Source organism: Bombyx mori, chromosome 22 (assembly GCF_030269925.1).
Source record: "Bombyx mori chromosome 22, ASM3026992v2".
Lineage (NCBI taxonomy): Eukaryota > Metazoa > Arthropoda > Insecta > Lepidoptera > Bombycidae > Bombyx > Bombyx mori.
Window position 1 is genome coordinate 13,253,830 of NC_085128.1, and position 24,085 is coordinate 13,277,914.

The 24,085-nt window shown below is 37.3% G+C and overlaps 1 protein-coding gene across 2 annotated transcripts in view; it reads right to left on the reverse strand.

Annotated features, from left to right (window-relative positions):
- Positions 1-24,085, reverse strand: part of LOC101738440 (kelch-like ECH-associated protein 1B) — a 31,762-nt gene that overhangs the window by 1,914 nt on the left and 5,763 nt on the right. For both annotated transcript variants that reach the window (XM_038018868.2, XM_038018864.2), the window contains exons 3-12: positions 18,125-18,238; positions 14,949-15,113; positions 12,772-12,921; positions 12,474-12,590; positions 9,249-9,410; positions 8,519-8,710; positions 4,822-4,953; positions 3,643-3,722; positions 2,516-2,721; positions 988-1,164 (exon numbers count right to left, since the gene is read on the reverse strand). In XM_038018868.2, the coding sequence (XP_037874796.1) occupies positions 988-1,164; positions 2,516-2,721; positions 3,643-3,722; positions 4,822-4,953; positions 8,519-8,710; positions 9,249-9,410; positions 12,474-12,590; positions 12,772-12,921; positions 14,949-15,113; positions 18,125-18,238 (1,495 nt within the window). The remainder of the gene's footprint in view (positions 1-987; positions 1,165-2,515; positions 2,722-3,642; positions 3,723-4,821; positions 4,954-8,518; positions 8,711-9,248; positions 9,411-12,473; positions 12,591-12,771; positions 12,922-14,948; positions 15,114-18,124; positions 18,239-24,085) is intronic.

Consider the following 24,085-nt stretch of genomic DNA (forward strand, 5'->3'; position numbering starts at 1 on the left):
TGCCTATTACTGCCGTGAAGCAGTAATGCGTTTCGGTTTGAAGGGTGGGGCAGCCGTTGTAATTATATTGAAACCTTAGAACTTGTATCTCAAGGTGGGTGGCGCATTAACATTGTAGATGTCTATGGGCTACAGTAACTACTTACACCAGGTGGGCTGTGAGCTAGTCCACTCTTCTAAGCAATTAAAAAAAAATGCTACCCAATCCCTATGTTCGCGGTGAGACATTTCTTTATTCGCGGATCTTATCGGTAAATCGGTTCATTGATAAAAAGGATTCCAATATAGGTATAGGTATCCAACCGAAAATTCTTTATAAAAGTGGACTAATAAAAAAGTAAAATAGATCTTATTACAACTATGTCTAGTAGGTATGTTGTTAAATTTATATTTTATTTTATTTATTGCTTTGATGGGTGGACCAGCTCACAGCCCACCTGGTGTTAAGATGGTTACTGGAGCCCATAGACTTCTATAACGTAAATGCGCCACCCACCTTGAAATATAAGTTCTAAGGTCTCAGTATAGTTACAACGGCTGCCCCACCCTTCAAACCGGCATTACTGCTTCACGGCAGAAAGAGGCAACCTACTCGCACGGATTTACAAGAGGTCCTACCACCAGTATATGATATTAATATATTCACGGTTTCTGTATTCGCGGCATTTTTACGGACCATGTGCCCCGCGAATAAAGCGCTTTTACTGTAGATATAACTGCAGATGGGCTCCTCACCGCCCTCTAGTGATTACAGCGCGGACTGCACGCGGCGTCACTGCCTATTTCTGCCGTGAAGCAGTAATGCGTTTTGGTTTGAAGGGTGGGGCAGCCGTTGTAACTATACTTCAAGACCTTAGAACTGATATCTTAACATGGGTGTTGTGTTGCATTTACGTCGTAGATGTCTATGGGCTCCAGTAACCACTTAACACCAGATGGGCTGTGAGCTTGTCCATCTAGCAATAACAAAAAAAAAAACAATCTCACCTAAAGCATACAGTTTGTTATCCAGCACGGTGAGCGAGAGTGCGGAGCGCGCTATCTGCACCGGGGCGACAAGTTCCCAGGTATTTTTCTCAGTATGGTAACGTTCCACGGAGGCCAGCTGCTGGGAGCCATCGTAGCCTCCCACCACGTATATGAACTGATTCATTGCTGCCACGCCTGTAACGAAATTAAGCGTTACATTTCATTATCATCAACATAGATTAGTTGAATCGTTTAAAACACTCTAATTTCAATCAGAGGTCTTGGAACTTGGAAAGTGAGAATGAGTTGCTCGCTCCGGGCATTTCAATATTGCAATAATTGTTACGTTATAATACTCATTGTAAAAATGAATATTTAAAATAATAATTTACTATTTAAAAAAAAGACATGCCCGCTGAGTTTCTTGCCAGTTCTTCTCAGGACGGAGGCTAGTTTTTGTGAATTGACGGTAGTTCTTTTTGACGTCCAACAACTATGTACTTTCATTTATGTTGAATAAATTTTTTTTTTATTTGATTTGATTTAAAAAATTACAATAAAGTGTCTGTAAACAAAAATTGGACCAAAATTATTTTATGTGCATACGACTGAATTAGGACTATATCGGTATCATAGCTTATAGACCGAAACTCAAAAACTAAGCAAAAAAAAACTACAAATCCATTATAAATCGTATATAAATTTACAAGTTTTTAGAGAAGCAAACACGCAAAGTCGTAAAGTATCAGTGTTATCATTGACAAGCGAGCAAGCTCTTCTTTATTATGTCTAAATAGACATGGAAACAACAGTTTCCGATAGTTCGAAATTGCCTTGGGTCGGCGCGAAAAGGTCTCTATACGACCATGAACCTGTTTGTAGGCTGCGTAGAAGCTTACAAACATGAATTAAACTTCAGAAGGTCTATTGACAAATCAATGGGAGGAGATGAGCTCACGGGTTCAACCTGAGAGAATTTTCTAACACCAGCCTGAGCAAGAGTAGTGCTTCGCTGGATCTACCATCGGATCGGAATCGCAACCCGTTGAGAAGAACCCGCGAGAAACACAGTGGGCTGTGTCTATGTGTTAATTCGCTCGTCAAACTCATTGTCGTAATCGACGAGGACGGCGACTGGTGCTTGAAGGGCCTAAAGGCACTGAGAGTGAATCCGACAAGACATGTTTCTGGCGACGGCGGCTTTGCGTTGCCCCGTCGCCTGGGTCGGATATGTAATTAGCGGCTACCACCATAAGGGTGTTATTGTGTCGCGCCGCTTTATCGAAGTAGGGCTCTGATGCTACCTTTAGGTACTAACATATCGGTTCTAAATTTAGATCACGTACCACGGTGCTCCGAGGCCTATTCTGTGAAAATGGGATTAGATGACTTGGAGAGAGTTAATGTAAATACGAGACGCGTGAGCGAACTTTACACTTGTGTAAGTCATGACGAAACGTATGCAAGTTTTGTAGAGTGTCACCTAATTACGAAGGGACAATTTATTTGGGGTAGACGCATTAATGGTATAGACAACAGTAAGGACCTGCTCCGCTGCGCGCGACGTGCATGGGCGCGACCTCGGTCCAGCGGTTGTTCTCGGGGTGGTAGCACTCGACGGAGGCCACGCGGCGCGCGCCGTCGAACCCCCCCGCCGCGTACAGCAGCCGGTTGACGACGGCCACGCCCACACCCAGCCGCGCCGTGCTCATGGCCGCCACGCTGCTCCACAGGTCGCGCTCGGGCTCGTAACTGCAACCAATACATTCTATATGTAACTATACTAAGACCTTAGAACTCATTAGCCCAAGGAGTTTCTCGCCGGATCTTTTGAGTGGGTCGCGTTTCCGATCCGGTGCTAGATTCTGCTTTTTTTCTTTTTTTCTTACCTGTGCTGATAGCCTTGAGAGGCTATTTCAGCTTCACCCTAACGTGTGTAGGTGAGCTCACGGGGCTCAAACCGGAGTGTTGCTAACACTGACCCTAGCAAGAGCAGTGCTTCGCAGAATCTACCACCGGATCTAAAACGCGACCCACTGAGAAGATCCGGCGAGAAACTCAGTGGGCTGTGTCTATGGGTTAATTTGCTCGTCGAGCCCTTCGTCGCAAGCGACGGGTTCGACGAGGGCGGTGGCCGGTGCTTGTTGTGCCTAAAAGCACCGTTAATGACGTGTTTAGGGCGACGTCGACTGTTTACCAATTGGTCTACAGGATCGGGTATGTGAGATTACAAACGAACAATATGATCATACAAACATATAATATTTAAAAAAATAGCTAAAACAATAACCAAACATGTTTCCATTATCACATCACATATAAGTAGATAGTGAACAGAGAAGAGAAATTTAGAAATTTAAGTTACAAAAAACAAAAGCAACACAATACGCACATATTATTATGTACAACTCACACTATAAAACTATAATACTCATCGGTATAAATCACCTTATAAATATTCCAAAATAGCTTTTCTATATGCTACAAGTGACAAGTAAAAGATGTCAGCACTAGAGAACTTAGTATCATACAACCTACAAGATCTACGGACAAAAGAGTTCGAAGCATATTTCGTTCGAGCCGTGGACATGTGGAAGGTCTGTTTAGAACGCGCGGAAATACGACTACATTTAAATGAAACTATGTATTGAATTTAAAAAAGCCTTGAGTTACCATTCAACAGTCCTGTGATATTCTGATCCGGCCGAACCTCCTACGGCGTACAAGAGACCGTCCATTACTGCCACACCGACCTGCAAATATAATTGAAAACATTCAATACTTCGTACTATATTGTTCTATGTGGGTATCATTAAATCATATTGTTTTGTTAGTCGGACACTCTTATCAGAACGGTCGTGGTTGCACTGACTAATTATTGTGGAATAGAGTAATTTATTGAATTAACTTAAACTGCTGGTGAGGCATTCGGCAATCCACCACTGGTACAGAACATGATATTTCTACCCAGCCACGCCCACAATGAGTGGCCTCAAGCGTGACCAGTATTGTTGGGCACTCTCAACTATTTAATATACCTGTCAGAGACCCACATGCTGTGTGCTTAGCGCGAGTTTTTTAATTTCTCAATCGCGTAAAGTCAACTCAAATTTGTATGGAGTTGGAACAACGCCCCTAGCGGCAAACATAGGGATTGAGAAGCTAAAAAAATTCGAACTTTTGTTTGTTCTTTTACCTATGCTGATAGCCTTGAGAGGCTAATTCAGCTTCACCCTAGCGTGTACGTGAGCTCACGGGGCTCAAATCGGGAGTGTTGCTAACACTGGCCCTAACAAGAGCGGTGCTTCGCAGAATCTACCACCGGATCAGAAACGCGACCCACGGAAAAGATCCGGCGAGAAACTCAGTGGGCTGTGTCTATGTCGCACTAAGCACGCTAAATGTAAATGTAAAGATTGGGAAAGCCCGTCCGCGAGAAGCTAGAATAGCCCCTTAGACAACCAGAAATAAATATATTGGGAAAGCACCACATCGTCTTTTCGCATTAAGAGTGTACAATTTCAAAAAATATTCCAAATTGAGTTAATATGCGGAATCCTTTGGTATCACCAGTATTTTTCTCATAAATACTGTCAAAAGAGCGTAGTTTAGTTATAGTTTTTTTTTTAGTTTACCTATATTTTGACTACATACTATTAATAAAATTAATACATAATTTTATCTTCCTTTAAAAGACAGATAAAAAAAATAAAAAACAAATGTTGCAAAGATGATTAATATTGTAATATAATAACATATCACATGTTAAACTTTTAAAACAATCTCCTGTAAAATTAGTAAGTTTTGAGATTATACAGTTTTAATGCGAGAAGACGACATTTGTATACATACCCTATGACGCGGCGTTGACATAGGACTACAAGGTCGCCAGTGTTCCGTGGCGGGGTTATACACGTCGACCCAGTCGCTGTCGTAGGACGAGCCCGGTGACGTATTCCGACCACCGACCGCATAGAATAAACCCTGAAATAAATATTTCATATCGAGGGGTGAAAAGCTATTTAAAGATTTAAGCCACATTTCGCCTCAATACGCGACATTTCACTGTGTAATATTTTATTTTTATTGCTTAGATGGATGGACGAGCTCACAGCTCACCTGGTGTTAAGTGTATTAGTAAGTATCTACAACGTTAATGCGCCACCCACCTTGAGATATAAGTTCTAAGGTCTCAAGTATGTTCCAACGACTGCCCCACCCTTCAAACCGAAACGCATTACTGCTTCACGGCAGAAATAGGCAGGGTGGTGGTACCTACCCGCGCGGACTCGTAAGAGGTCCTACCACCAGTAATTACGCAAATTATAATTTTTGCGGGTTTGATTTTTATTACACGATGTTATTCCTTCACTGTGGAAGTCAATCGTGAACATTTGTTGAGTACGTGTTTCATTAGAAAAATTAGTACCCGCCTGAGATTCGAACACTGGTGCATCGCTCAACACAAATGCACCGGACGTCTTATCCTTTAGGCCACGACGACTTCTCTATAATCGTTAAAGATACGTTTTATTTGGTATTATCATCAACAAATCCAATGTTTTTAATTGAATTTCAATTAAGTTTAGTCCATACAAATATCTGAAGAAGTGTTTTGATATTTTTTTCCAAATTTTAAACATTAAATGGCTCTCCTGTAAATTCGCAAAAACGTCGCTTATACCAAACATCCTTTCTCCCGCCGATACCATTAGATGTACTTAACTGCTTTCTTGGTAACCGTTAACGCATTTCAAAACTATTACGGCACGAATTTCCCATACTTTTTTTTTTCTTATTGCCGTATAGGCAGACGAGCATACGGCCCACCTGATGGTGAGTGGTTACCGTCGCTCATGGACGTCAGCAATGCCAGGGGCAGAGCCAAGCCGCTGTCTAACGTAAAATTCATTTTGTACGTTTTACATAAAATTCGTCATTCGAAATACCATTAAGTCAAACAATTTTATCTCTCATCAACCGAATGATCATGGTTCTATACTCTTCGCATATACGAGTGTTACTGTGTTACTTATAATATTTGCTATGTGTATGTGCTATAATTCTCATGTTGTATTTGTTATTTTAGTTATGTGTTATTTGTTCTACACACACTTATCACTTTTTATTATTATTCTCATTATCCTCTCGCAGGTCTGCTGGAAAAGATTTCTCAAAGAAATAAGCAGTGCCTTTGTACATAATTTTCCTATTACTCTGTACTGTGTCTTGTTTTCTGTGTGTACATAAAAAAATAAAAAAATAAATAAAAAAATAAAAAAATAAATAAGTATTTTTATCTACATTTTTATTTAAATCAATTTTGTCAATAACATACATTGTGCATTAGCGCTTTTATACTATCTTGTTCAAATATTTGAGTACTTTATTAATATTTCTCACGATCTCATGCTTAAACGGTAAAAAAGTTATGTATGATAATATTTAGATTAGATTAATGACGTCCGATCAGGCAAGACTTCAACAGAATACAATGTTGGAAAACATCATAAAGGTTACATTTTAATTCTAGTTCATTAAAGTCCTTATAAGACACAATCCTTTTTTTTTCTTTATGGAAATAGTTTTAATTTTATGCCAGTTTCAAGTAAAAACACAATTTTTGACTTATAATATGTTATTAAGTTTGGTATGTGTGTTATAAGGAAACATTTTTTTTTCGAATTTGGAAATAGAATTCAATGCATTATTTATTAAATAACATTTGATAGAGACACCCAGAATTGTATGCTGCAGTTTCTGCGAGTTTTTTTTTTATAGTTCATTTAATAACGGTCGGAGTGTGTGTGTGTGTGTGTGTGTGTGTGTGTGACACCGGAACCAGCCAAGAAAGTTCTTGGAATGACACAAATAAAAATAAATAATACATTTTTTTTATTGCTTAGTTGAGTGGACGAGCTCACAGCCCACCTGGTGTTAAGTGGTTACTGGATGGTAGAAGTGGTTAATATATTAAAAAGTAAAAAAACAAACACTTGAATAATAAACCGAATTTATACTTAATTTTGTCTTTTTTAATCTGTTGATACTGCTGACATAAGAGCGAATTTATAAAATTATTGAACTGTCATTGGTCCTTGTTTTGATGAATCTATAAATTTTAAAGTTAATGGGACGCATTGAAGCAAGTGAGAATAATGTTCAAAAATTCAGTTACATACAAACGTTTCAAACTAATACAGGCGTATAAATATATGAAAATTCAAAATTGTACGGTTTGTCCAAACAACCCTCTGTTGTTAATTGCTTGACTATAACAGCACCGATCTTACTGAAATAATTGATGTAAAATGCATCGGTATGCAATATGATGTGCGCGCTGGCCCGTACAAAAATATATTGTTGTTCTTGAAAATCTTAATATTTAATTGCATGACTATAGCGGCACCGATCTTACTCAAATATTTTTTATTATTCTATATTAAGAAACACTAGCTTCATTCTTAATTTCATTGCGTGATAAGTATCGAGAAGATTGAGAAAATCATTTTCAAAAATCTATAATATATTTACTCTATCAATTTCTTTTTGATTCACGTGGACAACACGTCTTAGTTACGTGATCGAAAATGATTTGTCCTTTTGGCGGAACCATAAATCAAAGATCAACCCATCGAACATGTGTAAAGGTTTTGCAGTCGCATTATTAGTCGGCATTCTCGCGTCTAGGGCAATCGTTCAATAACATAATAATAATATTATCTTGTATGACAACCCAACGTTATCGTCACACGATGATTCTTATATTTTCCATACAGTAAATGAATGAGTTGTGGAAATTACGCCTATTTTTATCTTCAAAATAAATCTTTCCACACTCTGACGTTAATGTTCAACGACTCTCTAATGTAGAGACCAAGGAAAGGACGTAGTTTTGTGCAATAATCACAACAATGAATTTTTGAATTTCGTTGCAATTATTACATACACGTAAATACATCGATATAATAATGACAGCAAATAATGTTGTGAATTTAGTGTTGTGATGAATTATATATATGTATATAGAATCACCAAACTTATTAATGAAAGAATGAATTAAGGTTTTGACTATCTAGCAGAGATGTCGCCAGAACACGTCCCCTTACGACCCTCTTGTAAAAGTTATCTGAGTCTGCCTCCAGATACTCTTGACGTGAATGACAGTTGGATTGTTGTTGACAGTGAATGTTCACGATTGACTTCCACGGTGAAGAAATAACAAATCGTGTAATAAGAATCAAACCTGCAAAATTATAATTTGCGTAATAACTGGTGGTAGGACATCTTGTGAGTCCGCGCGCGTAGGTACCACCCCCCGCCTATTTCTACCGTTTCGGTTTGAAGGGTGGGGCAGCCGTTATAACTATACTTGAGAGCTTAGAACTTATATCTCAAGTTGGGTGGCGCATTTACGTTGTAGATGTCTATGGTCTCCAGTAACCACGTAACTCTAGGTGGGCTGTGAGCTCGTCCACCCATCTAAGGAATAAAAAAAAACTATATAGTGAAATAATAATAATAGTAAAATACTCTTTCACTGTATTACCTTTAAAAACGCCGCTCCGAGTCCCGACCTGGGCACGGTCAGTCGCGGCAGAGTCGTCCAGCAGTTGTCGTCTAGGTTGAACGACTCGAACGTGTCTATCGAGTGCCTGAAGTACCCGCCAGCCACGTATATAATGCGGGGCGTGTTCGGTCTGCGTTCTTTCACGACCGGGTTCTTGTGTAATGTCAGATCCTGTTGAAATAATAATAAAATTTATTGTTAGTTTTATCATACTCATTGGAAAAATGAATATTTAAAAAGATAATCTAATATTTAAAAAAAAAAAGACATGCACGCTGAGTTTCTTGCCAGTTCTTCTCAGGACGGAGGCTAGTTTTATGTGAATTGGCGGTAGTTCTTTTTGACGTTCAACAAATATGTACTTTCATTTATGTTGAATACAAATTGTTTTGATTTGATTTTACTGGTGGTAGGACCTCTTGTGAGTCCGCACGGGTGGGTACCGCCACCCCGCCTATTTCTGCCGTGAAGCAGTAATGCGTTTCGGTTTGAAGGGTGGGGCAGCCGTTGTAACTTAATTGAGACCTTAGAACTTTATCTCAAGGTGGGTGGCGGCATTTACGTTGTAGATGTCTATGTTTTTTGTAATTGAAAAATAATTTAATTATACGTCCACCTGGCGACAAAATATCAGAACAATAGTCCATTGTAAATACGTTTCTACCAGAAAAAAACATTATACATTCAAATTGGTGTGATGTGTCCTCACCTTGAATATCTTAGCTAAGTATTCCCTACAGGCAGGTACTTTCTTTAGAACCGTACACGTGCTCATTTGCTCCTTCAGGAAGCTCGGTGTTAGGTACTGGCATCGGACCGCCTGCAGGATGTGCTCCATCCGGGGATGCCTTCTGTCCTCATCGTATTTTACCTGTAACGTTTAAGATGATATCAATTTTTTTTTTTTTTTTTTTTATTGCCTTTGTAGGCATACGGGCGTACGGCCCACCTGATGGTGAGTGGTTACCGTCGCCCATGGACTTCAGCAATGCCAGGGGCAGAGCCAAGCCGCTGCCTACCGCTGAAAGCCGCTGCCTACCGCTACCAAGCCGCTGCCTACCGCTGCCAAGCCGCTGCCTACCGCTACCAAGCCGCTGCCTACCGCTGCCTACCGCTACCAAGCCGCTGCCTACCGCTACCAAGCCGCTTCATTTATATATATAGATTGTGTTTCAGTTAAGCTGCAATTATGTGTATGCTATAAATAAATTAATAACGTAGCAGCAGACTATGATTGTGGTCGTTGTTTATCACGAATGCACCGGTTCGCAGTATTACCCACGTACATTCATCTTATACATATAAACAACTTGACAATATGAAGTGACGACGTTTTTTGTTTGGACTTTACACACGATAACGTAAAGATATGTGAGACAGTCTGTTTATTACCTTCTAACATTAAAATTAACCTACTATTTGTTTGATGTAAAATGAAACATCACGTTGTAGATAAGATTTATTCGAAAACAATGATAAGACAATTTGTATACATATCTGTAACAATACACATACAATCTGTAACAAACTGCGCTAAGTCTAATCATTGACTAATTAATGACATATCATAATTGAATTAGACTCGAAAACTGCGTAACTTATAAAACTGCGCTTACATGTGGCAAAAAAACAGAAGAGAACCCTCCAGAAGAAACCTTTTTATCTCATTCTCTTTCTCGTTTTTACTTCAACGGTAAAGAGTTCCTTGTTCGATCCGAATTAAAGTCCTATTTGTTAAACAATGAAATTCCATCTTTTTCTTCGTGAATTTCAATATGCCATATCACTAAATAATATGTATAGCCGTTGCGATAAGTTCTACAAGAATGGTTATTTTGTGAAACCTAGAACCTTTCTTTTAATGCCCTTGTAGGCATGCGAGCGTAGGACACATTTGACGGTAAGTAGTTACCGTCTCTTATGGATGTCAGTAATACCAGGGACATAGCGAAGCCGTTGCCTATTGCGAAGTATTCTTCGCAAAGCTCGTTTGAAGAAGAACATGTCGATTCATCTCTACCTAATGGCCGCCCAGAAGAGATCGCCCAGAATAATACTACCCACTCTTATTTTTGTGTTGCAAAATACGCACATGTATAGTCGGATTTTTTATTAGACGAAGTCAAGTGACGTTTACTGTGTTGTCAGTTTTTAATGAAATAAAAATAGTGTTGTAACAAAGTGAACGATTGAAAAAACTCCTGAATTCATGAAATTGCCTCGATTGTCTAGTGAATAGTTAGTGTGCCGAACTGCTGATATCGGGTACGGGGTTCGAATTTTAGTCGTGCTTTGTACATACCAGCGAGTTTTCGACGATTATGTTCCTATAGTATCTGCCTATACTGAATACCGAGTGTTTTAAACATTAAGGAAAACATTGCGAGGAAACTTGTAAGACTGTCCTATTTTCAATACATCATATAGTTGAAACTATAAATGTATAAAATATAACAATTATAGGTAGGTAATGAGAATAAAAAAACTGATTGTAGTTACATACTACTAGTAACATATATTAGAGCACTTTAATACAATTTTATTGTAAAATAGAAATAATATTCTTTTATAGTTTGAAATGATTAACTCTTCACACTCATTGTTCATTCATGTGATTGAACGAGAACTGAACACATCACTATTACTTTAAATATAGCAACATTATTTTACAAAGTGACATTAGCTACTGTCAGCTGGCTTCGTCTAATTAAAAATACGACTATAATGTATTTGTTTTTTATTTTATTTTTTGTCTACAGTAAAGTATAATCAATAGATCAGTCAAGATTAACATGGGAAGGATAATACAAAATCTTGCCTTAAAAAACAAATTAACGGAATATGATTATGCTGGCGAATAGCATGATTACGATTGAAGTTAGTAAGCGCTTTGTACGCGAGCCGTGTAATGTGGCGTACAAATGAAAAAACCTAGCTCGATTGACTAGGTATCCGAATTTGAATTCATCACGATACTCAGAATTGAGGAAACAACTGATTAGATAATGTGAGCACTGAAAAATATTTTTATTTCTATAATTCTTATAAGCAAATCGATAAATCGATAAAAGCAATAATAATATTCAATTCTATTGGATTTTTTGCGCGCGGGAATTATTTGGCGACGATATAAATGAGACGGTTTTTTTTTTGTTTCGTACCTAAGCTGATGGTCCAGAGAGACCATGTCAGCGTCATCGGGCTAGTAGGTGAGCTCAGTGGGCTCAAACCCGACGATGTTGCTAATACGAACCCTAGCAAGAGACGTGCTTCGCAGAATCTACCACCGGATCAGAAACGCGACCCACTGAGATGATCCGGCGAGAAACTCAGTGGGCTGTGTCTGAGGGTTAATTTACTCGCCGAGCCCTTCGTCGCAAGCGACGGGTTCGACAAGGACGATGGCCGGTGCTTGAGGTATCTAAAAGCACCGTTAGTGGATCGGGAGGATCCAAGATGAGCATTTTGGGCGACGTCGACTGTTTACCATTTGGTCCACAGGATCGCGACCGAGACGGCATAAGGGTTCTATTGTTTATTGATAGATTTGTTACTGCACTCCCATTTATCAGTTAGTTCAACACATTCATAATATTTTGAATCTCGATCTAATTATTCCTGTTTCACAGCGTTTCCTAGATTAGAACCATTGAATGTGGTATGCAAACTTCTTTATATAAATAAATAAATAATGAACAAAATAAAATAAAAATGATATTTATCTATTTTTCAGGTTTTTTCTTTATCCCGTCAACGCATTTTATCATCGCTCCGCCCGCCATCGGAGCGCTATGGACATGTCCAAACGAGGCTTGAAGGGATTTTGGTATTGATGATGTACATGAGTGACAGTCTCGATTTATCGTAAGATTGGCCGTATGCTCGTCTTTCTACTAAGAAAATAAAAATGTATGAAAATCCATAGATAACTCACCCAACTTAAAACAGCGTTATACACTTCTCTTTCTTCTCTTACGTTCAGTTCGTCTTTGCGGATAAGAGATATTAGTTCTTGTGTTGTTAGTTGTAGGAATTCTTCTTCTTGGCACACCTGGGACACACCAATTGGAGTGGTTACTGTAACTATACTTGAGACCTTAGAACTTATATCTCAAGATGGGTGGCGCATTTACGTTGTAGATTTCTATGGGCTCCAGTAACCACTTAACACCAGGTGGGCTGTGTGCTCGTCCACCCATCTAAGCAATTAATAAATAAAAAGTTAATCTTACCTGCGTGAAATGTCTCTCGATAAATTGATTGGCTCTCTTCTTGAGTTCAACGCATCCGTGTTGTTCGGCGAAGTTCGCGATGCCGATCGCGTTCGAGGGGTCCAGCTGTCGCTCGAGGAACGCGCTGCATGCGTTTATTACATTCGTTATCTGTCGGCACACGTCTAAAATAAGTGTAGTCAACAACTTAACGAACAAACAACGTTTGGTATGCAACAAAACTACAAATACAAATAGTTTTTTCTCCTACCTACGCCGAAAGTTCGGTTTTCGTCCCGCTGTACAGGGAAGAAAGTGTAACTTTTCCTCCCTGGGTACTGACAAGTGCGCATGCGCGTTAGTGTCTACGTCTGCTCTCACGCACCTAAAATTCTCCGCCATTGTTGTGCTCGGGTAATTGCAATATTGTGTTTAGTGTAAAAGTGAAATAAACAAAAGGCAATAAAATTTAATAGTGAAGTATTAAACAAAGATGACTTCATCAGACAGTTCTTATTCAATTAGTAGTAGTTTATTTAAAAATTAAAAAACAGTTAAATTGTTTTTTTATGAGAACGTGGGGCTCCCCCCCCCCTGCCAGGGCTTCGCCCCTGGGCCCCGGCTCGGTACTCCACGAACTTTCGGCCTGGTAGGAGAAAAAATAGTATGTGCACCGCGGGAGGAAATGTCCAACTTTTCTCCCTTGGTGCACAATGTACCATTGTACATTATTTATTATGTCCGGTGTAAGAAAACTGTTGCCGAAAGCGAGGACAAGTCGCGATCTGAGCACGCGCAATGTAACAAGAAACGATTTAGTTTATAGCTAAGCGCGTAATGTAACACAAAACGGAGCGAGCAGTGTTTATTTTATTTCGTGAGACGCGGGGTTTCAGTTACTTTCATTTCAGATTGCGGGTTCGCGTAATATTATTTAACATTGAAGTCGTCGTGGTCTAAATGATAAGACGTCCGGTGCATTCGTATTTAGCGATGCACCGGTGTTCGAATCTCGCTGGCAAATAACAATTCTTCTAATGAAATATGTACGTACTTAACAAATGTTCTCGATCGACTTCGACGGTGATGGAATAACATCGTGTAATAAAAATCAAACCCGCAAAATTATAATTTGCCCCTGCCTATTTCTGCCGTGAAGCAGTAATGCGTTTCGGTTTGAAGGGTGGGGCAGCCGTTGTAACTATACTGAGACTAGAGCTCATATCTCAAGGTGGGTGGCGGCATTTACGTTGTAGATATCTACAGGCTCCGGTAACCACTTAACACCACGTGAGGTCAGGGCCGTGAGCTCGTCCACATAAATAAGCAACAACAATTTTTTTAAAATTTGTTTTCAGTTTATTATTAGTTAGTTCTCTACTAGCATGGCTGTTTCGATTCCGGGAACGGTTTTCTTATGTCCTATTGGAGGTTTAATTGGAACTTGGACAAAATTAAGATATTAGTTAACGGATGTTGACAAACTTTGAAACTATTCGAAAAGATTTTTTTTAGAAAATCTTATCTTCCTAATCTATTTCTAAAACAACCTATTTTCGAGATATTGCTAGAATTTTCTGTATTTCGATTTCTCTACGTTCACAAAAAAAAGATGTGTGGTGTCGTTGGACACCGGATAGGAACGAAGTTCCTATTTATAAAAATATTAATTTTAAGTTCTATTCGAGCTATAAAGAAAATAAAACTAGAGGTTTCGCAACGACCCGGTCGCAACAACGGTCATTCGGTAACGTGCGAACGTGTTGTGGTACACTTCATTCATAGTTGTTTGCATAAGAGTTAGTGTATTGCGCAAACGAACGCTCTGAGATCGTGGTCAATGAATGATAATAAAATATGTTATTTTTTGTACGCTATTACAAAGTTAAGTCGTACACTGTGTGCATTACTAATAAAAATCTTACGTTACGGACGTTTTTTACGGGTAGGGTACTCCTCCGCATCGTCCCATAAGGAACTTCGTTCCAAAAAAAAACAGTATTTCTGTCAGTAATTATTATTTTCGGAGAGGCGTTACCCGAGCCCTTAGGCATCACAATGAGAATGTCCACTACACGCTGCAACAGAAGCGTGAATTCACGAGATGGACGGTCGCAATTTTGAGTTATATATGCGTTGTGGCATTTGCAAAATCTAGTGTAAGACGATTTATGTGGTAAGCAGTATCAAATACTAACCTGGAACATGGTGGCGGCCGGGAGCAGCTGGCAGACCGTCACTTCAGTTATCCTGATCTTCCCCGTGTACATAAAGTATATCAGCCAGGCCATCGCTGAAGGACACACGCCTTGTAGCCGGACCCTTGACATTTCACACTCCTTGAGGCCGCTCGTGAACATCGCCTGAGCACAAATACCATATCATACCATTTATCTTAATACCAGAATTAATATAATACTTACATATGTATAATACATATATTATAACAATATAATTTTACTGGTGGCAGGACCTCTTGTGAGTCCGCACGGGTAGGTATCATCGCCCAGCCTATTTCTGCCGTGAAGCAGTAATGCGTTTCGGTTTGAAAGGTGGGGCTGCCGTTGTGACTATATTGAGACCTTAGAACTATATCTCAAGGTGTGTGGCGCATTTACGTTGTAGATGTCTATGGGCTCCAGTAACCACTTAAAACCAGGGGGGCTGTGAGGTCGTCCACGCATCTAAGAATTAAAAAAAAAAACCGTATAACATTAGCTAGGTCTTTAGCTCGTTTATCTGTATTAACTACTATGCAAATGCGAGTACTTCTATTTTTAAATTCCTCCACAGCTGTCCACCCTTAAAGTTTCGAATGGCTAAGTATATCTTAGGAATTAGGAGCGCAATTTTAATCTTATTTCGAAATCCTAACCTTAATCTAAAGGCCGGGCTACAGGCTTAATAATTAAAGGAATTGTTCAAAAATCTTAAATTACTTGATGAACAGTGTGTGCCTTATGTGTTTTGAAATACGTCACGTGTTTGAAAAGCAAAAATTATTACTTTTAAGCTAATCTTCATTGACGTATATCAATCACAAAGAATCGTCAATTCTCAAATCCGTTCAAAACGCAAAGTCACCTGATAATTGCAAAAAATATTAGGTATATACAATATCTGTGTTTTTTGACTAGGTTTTTCATTTTATTTGTTATATTTAGGTTTTTAAAATAAATAAATATGCATAGTCATTCTGAGACGAGTAGCAGTTTTTTTCCGTAATTCTAAGAACCCGATTAATTCTGTTGGATATTTCTTGAGTCTCTAAATCATTTACAAATTCATGATACAGTATAAAAACAAGTTTGTTAATCACTGTAACTGTATGATTCATTTCAGCTAGTAATTTGATTGTTTTTGGAGTTTCGTTATTCTACTATTTTTAAACAAGAATTAGATCATGAGCGCCAAACGTCAGTATTATTCAAGATATTGAGTAAGACCGGGGATCGCCCAAACCCGGGTACACTAAATAGACATCGTTAATTCAAATTTAGTTAAGGACTAACATCGGGGAAGTGAGTATCGGATAGCAGGATGTAGCACGGATAGTGCAGAAACGACAATGAACGTTAATGTTTAAAATTAAAAGGAAATCGAAGCGAAGTATCCCTTCATAACAAGATGACACTCTACAAAACTTGCATACGTTCTGTCATGACCTATGCAAGTGTAGTGTTCGCTCACGTGGCCCGTACACTTTAAACTCTTTTCAGGTCATCTAATCCCGTTTCTGCAGGATAGCTGTCGGAGCACCATGGTATATGAGGAATGTAGATCTTCACGACGACCTAAATCTAGTACCGTTAAGTAAGCATCTTAAGGACGCGTCAGAACGCTACTTCGAGAAAGCGAGGCGACACGAATTATTTTATCCGACTGCGACGGGGCAACGCAAGGGCGCCGTCGCCCGAAATATGTCTTGTCGGATCCCCCGAATTTACTCTCGGTGTTTTCAGGTCTCTCAAGTACCGGTGGCGATTCCGATCGGGTGGTAGATTCTACAAAGCACTGCTCTCGTTAGAATGTTAGCAAATTCTCTCAGGTTGAGCACGTGAGCTCACGTATACTCGTCAGGGCGTTGCTGGAATAGCCTCTAGGCTACCAGCGAATAGGTAGGAAAAAAATCGTCGGTGAAAAGTAAGTTTATATTAAGCAGTAAATTATATCCACGACTCGCAAAAAACGATGGAAATACTACAAAGTCAAGTTAAACATATGTATATTAAACACATATTACAGCAAGATGTTTATTTATAGTCTTATTATCTTCGATTTCAGTCAGCCGCGAAGTGTATTGGATCAATGGACAATTGGGACGGATCGATTGTAAAATGCCATGAAATTTTTAGCTCATTTGAAACTTTTCCATTTATTAATATAGGAAAAAAACCTTTCCTAATGAGCATTAATAATGAAAGTTATTTTTAGAGATCAGGTGCAAAAAAAAAAGCACGAAATACTAAGGTTCGCGGTTAATCAAAATACAAATAGGCAAAAATCACAAATAGTAAGTATTAAGTAATATTAAATATTGAAGAAAGCATTGCACGTTACGTGGAAAACGTGTGAGTGTGCGAGATTATTATTTTTCGACCACAAACTTAGGTTTTTGTTTCTAGTAGGCAAAACAATAATTCAAATAATTTATGATCGCTTTTATTATCTATTATTATTAATTTAAAATAATTTTAAATAGTGTTTTTCCTGTTTTGTAAAAATATTATTATTACTAATATTATTTGAGCATCTATTTGTGTGCTCACTCAGTAAAGCAGGCTATAACTTAGGTAGTGACTACATTCTCTTTGAAATAGGGTATTCAAACATGATTTAAATTTTAAATAATGTTTGTTTATTTAGCAACTACATAGATATTTCTAATTATTTGTTCCTTTGGCAATAAGAATGAGACACCATATTATTTATTTATTTTTTATAAGTTCAATATGTCCCCCAAATAGGCAATATAATTTAACATTTTTAATTTTCGCGCCAAAACTAGCCGCCATGTTGATTTGACTACTGACGTCACTGGACAGTTTAATAAATTATAATCCATTCGGTATCCGATTACCTTAAATTAGGTATTTGTTTATTTATTATAAGATAGAAACGTTTTTCAATTGATGCACTGGATATACAGAACCTTGGAGGCATGTTTTTATTTCTTCACTTTTAGTTTTCATTTAGTTTTTTACTGTACTAAAGGATTGAGGGGCTGTATAGTGTTCTTACCAAAATGTCACAAAGAGAATGCCGTCTTAAAACGCGAGGTCGAACAAACGAACCAACCAAAGTCAAGTTGTTGCGTGTTTTTAAGATTGTGTTTGTGTGGGTGTGTATGTTTGTTGGTGTGTATGGTATTTACCTTAAAATAAGGACTGCCCGCCGCTAATACAACTTTGTGGACGTGAAAGAGTTCGTTTCCAACTTCCAACACGACATCAGTCAGCATTTGGTGTGATCTCATTGTAAACATCATCTGTTGACAAGAACATTTAGTATTAATATTCGTTTGGTCTTGACTTTATTAACTTGTGAGGACTTGTGGTGGGGCCTCTTGCGAGTCCGCACAGTTTGAAGGGTGGGGCAGCCGTTGTAACTATACTGAGACCTTAGAACTTATATCTCATGGCGGGTGGCGCATTTACGTTGTAGATGTATATGGGCTCCAGTGACCACTTAACACCAGGTGGGCTGTGAGCTCGTCCACCCACCTAAGTAATAAAATATGTATATAAACGACTACAAAATCTAAGAGAAACCATTTATTGTTTAAAAAAGGGGCTTCGAAAGTGTGTGTATTGCTTCGTTCTTGCTTCACGCAGCAACGGAACAACCAATCCTCGTGATTATTGCTTAACAGTCGTTAGCAAATCGCAGCGGAGAGTGACATTGGCTGCATTATTTTCTGTATAAACTATCCTTTTTTATTTTTAAGAATTACGAATTTGAAGCGGTTGAAAGTGCAAACCGTACATTGTTGTTGTATAAAGGACATAGGCCATTTACGGCCCAGCTGCTCGTGCTCTCAAGGACACGAATGAAATATCTATAGAAAAAACATTTCATTTTTACATACTTATTATAAAATTTAAGGGTATTTTAATGGTGGGATAATTAAAATCATAAATAAAAAGAAATTAGGATGATTAAGCTACATTGATAATATTGAAGGAGTTGCCATAGGTAAAATATATTTATATTTTAAACAATTCACATTAAATCTTCTTAAAAAAGACATTATATTGCAAAAAACTAGCAAAATATATTAATATATTTAATTAATGGATGGTTCCGTGCTGGATGTCTTGTTGTTCTCTTCAATGAAACGATTTGGCTCGTATTTACAGGTTTATTAAAAGATAAAAACTGAAGAATAAATAATAATGAAGTGCAATATGAGTGCAGTAGATAATGTAATCGTTAAAGATGTATATGGGTCATACACAAAAAGGGTAAAAAAAGTGTTATAGCAATGTATCATCTAAAAGAGCAAATTGGCGAATATTTTAAAGTATTTAAATCGTAAAGGTACTATATTACTACTCATTTTAATCGTATCTTGTAAAATATTACATTTCATAAATTCATTTTGATGGCGTTAAACATCAAAAAATCTCTTCCTGTGGACTGTTACAAGACGAAGGTATAATGTTTGAGCCATGTTTAAAAATACTTAAAGTACCCTATATATTAAAATTATTTACTTGTAACACAAACAATATAATAAAGATGATAATATTGAGAATAACAAAAATATATCGTTACTATCTGTATACAATAAATCCAATAAACATATGGTTACATGAAATGGAGTCTTTTCTGTGGACGCGATAAAACGACATCAAATTTTAATTTATTCGACCGCATTAAGTTTTTTTTTTTAACTGTTGGCATCACTAAATAGTGGCCATTCCGGCGTTTGATATTTTGTTGTTTCGATTCCAGTGCGAGTGAAAATATGTTTTTTATTCCAAAACACACATAAACGTAAAAGATCAAGTGTTCTTTCCTGTTCCAATTATAGACATGTAAATATTATCTATAAAAATGTATATTTATTGTTTTTATATGAGCATTTAGTACAAGTAAATGAAAAGCATGTTGCTTGATTTCTAACCTTAAAGTTAATTTCTTTACGCAAGAGTTTTTATGATACATCTTTTCTGTGGACATCTTTCCTGTGGTCCCGATGTCCACCGAAAAGACTATGTCCACAGAAAATGTGTAAGAAACATACCTTAGTAGGTCTAAGTAGAGAAAGTAGTAAGTAGAAAAATAGTTGAACCGAGGGCCTACTCCTTTTTTAAAGTTGGTTAGAAAGAGGTTTGATTTTGGCAACATTTGATATTCTTAGTTAGAGCCTCAAACTTTTTAGTACATTTTATATTCGCAATAAAAAAAATTATAAATCTAATCAATGTAAATAGAGGAAACGAAAACATTTTTTTTATTTTTATTGATTTCGTTCAGGGGGTTCAACCCTTGGGTCGTGGGTTGGTCCATATCTTGCTTCGTTTCAGTTCATGCTGATTCAGACGATTCTGATAGTTCTCTGAAAATATTTTGAAATAATCAAAGTCCTTAAATTTCATTACATTGCATATTAAAATTAATTAGGTATTTAAAGAATTATATAAGAGTAATATACCATGGCTGTAAAATTATTATCATTCGAAATTTTGTTTTGTTTCATAAGTCCACCGAAGGGATTTTCCTTTTTGTAGATATTATTATTTTATTTATTATTTTCCAATTAATGTGATTATTTTGACATTTTATTTGCGTGTCGGTATTCGTTTATATCAGTGGCTACATGTCTTTGATTATGTTGTCTTAATATATTTTAGCTTACGCTGCATCACAGCTTTTCATCTCTCTTGTAGACTAAATCGTCTCTTCTGTGGTCCGCAAAAATATAAAAATTGCGATTATGCCAAAAATAAGACATATTGATCTTGGTTACAGTGATTAAAAGATTGATAATCAATAGCTAAATAATAAATAGTTTGTTTCACACTGATTCTGAGATATTTTTTTGCTGCACTTTTTTATTCTCTATTTGTGTATGACCCATATGCGTTCGCGATCGCTCGATGAAGTGAAGCTCGGTGGTGGGCGAGAGTAAAAACTTTTTGGAGGGGGATTTAGAGATCCTTAACAACTAATATAAAACATTATATCTAAACAAAAATCTATTTTTATACTTTTAAATCCGTAGAATAAATCATTAATAACTATTGATCTTAAGCAAAAAAAAAACCTCGCTTGTTTAATGTTTAGTCGTTTTCGCACTCGTGCGCATTGTGGATATTATTAAGTGTTTCGTTGCGATATACCTGCTTATTATATTTTTTGTGCATAAAAAAAAGTCTTGGCGTTTATTGAATTAGGTCTGTGTCATAAAGTATAGTAATATAAATAATATTTAAGCTGATGATAATGTTAAAGTGTCAGTGTATTGACAGCAAAATCATATGATATAACCTAAAATTCTTATCTTATTTTTTAAATATCTCTGTATCCCCATGAACAATATTAATTTTAATTTGTTTATAACAAAAGGGATATATAGTCTGTTATTTAAACTTAATTTCATTACTGTCCTTGAACTTCGTTTAGTGGGCCGTGCAGAGTGGCCGTGGAGAGTGGCCCATGTCCTTTGCATGTTTAGTTCAAGTTCTAGTGCAAGCATTGTTTCTTTACAAGTATTGAATTTAATTTAATCGTAGAGCACCTATATAGAGTTTATTATAATAATATTTTAATTGCTTAAACACCAGGACGACTACTCCCTATGAGATGATTTATTACTTTTGTAATATACTTGTTGAGGTCGAGATATAACACATTCCTAAATTACAAAGGCTGCTCATTTTATCCACTTATTTCAAATAACATAATTTAAGGATAACAAATGAATAATTAAAGCAATAGATAAAACTATTTTTACTGTTTAATTCCTGGTTTACTTTTTGCTAGCAAAAACCGAAGAAAATTACTGAAAAGCAAAACATTTAGGGCCTGACAGGTGTTTGTTAGGTCATCAGTGTTTTCTGCGTTGTTATAGCGGTAGGCCTAATTATATTAAATCTAAATTAAGTGAGATTACTGATAAATAATTGATAATGAAATTAATCGAGAATCCGTAATAATATTGTGTACTTCATTTCGTCTTTGTATGATTACGATCAAAATGTTTACAAATTAAAATTTTATTTAATTACGAATTCAATTTTTTTTTATTTGATAAACAAAACAGTATCTAGATCCTTTCTGCCACGTTACTATTTACGCTCTTAGTTGATTCAAGACGCTTCAATAGATTTATTATCAATTATTAACACATAAACATATAGTCCAAGATCCCAGGGCACCCAGACGTCACGTATTTTCTGACGAATGAAATGTGGCCAATTGCGTAGAGTGTTAGTATGTACTAAGAACGCATGCCTACTTGCTACCTTGCTTAGACGGCCAATTTTCAGGTATCAGGTACTCAAGGTACATAAAATCATGACCTACTTCACGTATTTTCTGAAAGCTGATTTTTACGTATATTTTAGGCAATATCCTTAAAAATAAGTCGCCAATACTCCCAGACACTTTCCGTCGACCGAATTGCTTTGCAGACGCTTTAAAGGGTCAACCATCCCCTAAATTCAATTTAATACCTCTGTGGGTAAGAGCGCGAGGGCATTATCTACCTGATACCTGAAAATTGGCCGTCTAAGCAAGGTAGCAGGTAGGCATGCGTTCTTAGTACATACTAACACTAAGTAATCGGCCACATTTCGTTCGTCAGAAAATACGTGACGTCTGGGGGCCCTGGGATCTTACTCTAATAAGCACGCGCGCGCGCTCTCACACCCATATATCCACGCGCACACACGCGCGCACACACACACACACACACACACACACACACATAGTATGCAAAACATAAACAACCTCTTCTTGTAATTTCCTCGGTGAATTACACGCAGATTACATCAAAATATTATCATGTTTATTCAAACAAGATTAGTCAAGATTAAATTCGCCAATGGGCGATAAGATGTTTCACGGACATCAAAACTAGAAAAATTGTATGTGCCTTTTTGCAGTCTCGAATAATACAAAATTGAACAACACACGATGTGGACCCGAATTCTATATTACATTATTGGTATATATTAGCGTGCGTGATAAGAATGTGCTCCGTCATTGCCTCGTGTGAAAACACGCTGGGACTTTACGAAGATAATAATTCTTGTAGGTACCTATTGTATGTTGACAACAAACACAGTGATGTGTCGTTTGTATTTCTTTAGTAAACAGTGTACATTAAGAAATTATGCATAGAAAACCCGCAATATAGCTTAGAAAGCATGTTGTTTTATTGAAATAAATAATGGCACGCCATGATTTCTAAATTGTATTCAAGTTTATTGTGGAATGAGATGTATTTTATATAAAGCTAGTAAAACGCAAACCCGTTTTTTAGGTATCATGATTTTTTTTATTGTATAGGTGGGTGGACGAGCTCACGGCCCACCTGATGTTAGGTGGTTACCGGAGTCCATAGACATCTAAAACGTAAATGCCGCCACCCACCTTGAGACATGAGTTCTAAGGTCTCACTTTTTACAGTACAACGGCTGCCTTATCCTTCATTACTGCTTCACGGCAGAAGAGCGGGCTCACAAGACGTCCTCCAACCAGTAATTACGCAAATTATAATTTTGCTGGTATGATTTTACTACACGGTGTGATTCCTTCACCATGGATGTCACAACAAAAAAAAGGACTAAGTAAACATGATGTTGTTTGTTGATGTAATTTGTCGGTAGAACGGTGTTATATGTAGCTCTTTTTTTTTGTTAGGAGGAAATCGCCGGACTTCGGCCCTCCATTGGGGATGGCGGGCGAGGCGTGTCGAAGTCGAACCGACTAAAAACCTGTCGCACAACAACCCACGTCCGAACCTCGCATGAGACAGAACTCATGAAAAGGCGAAGGGGGGAAAGTGAAGCGTTTAGTGCGAGTTATATGTAGCTGCGACCAAACTTAGTCAACATATCGTACCTTTTTTGGCAAACGCCAAATACGTGATTGAAGAATTGTAATATTCTGTTACTTTCGATTTTAATACTTTAAGCCTTAAAGATTGATTGAATTGATTGATTTAAAAGAGCCGGAAAGTGTACTTGGTCCTTTTGGGCTAAAATTTAAATTTAATTTTTAATTTCAAATAAAGAATTTTGGAATAGATAAAATATATGTTTAAAAGTTATTCAAAGTGTATTTTTTTTTTAATTTTATAGTTAAGCTACTTCAAATATAG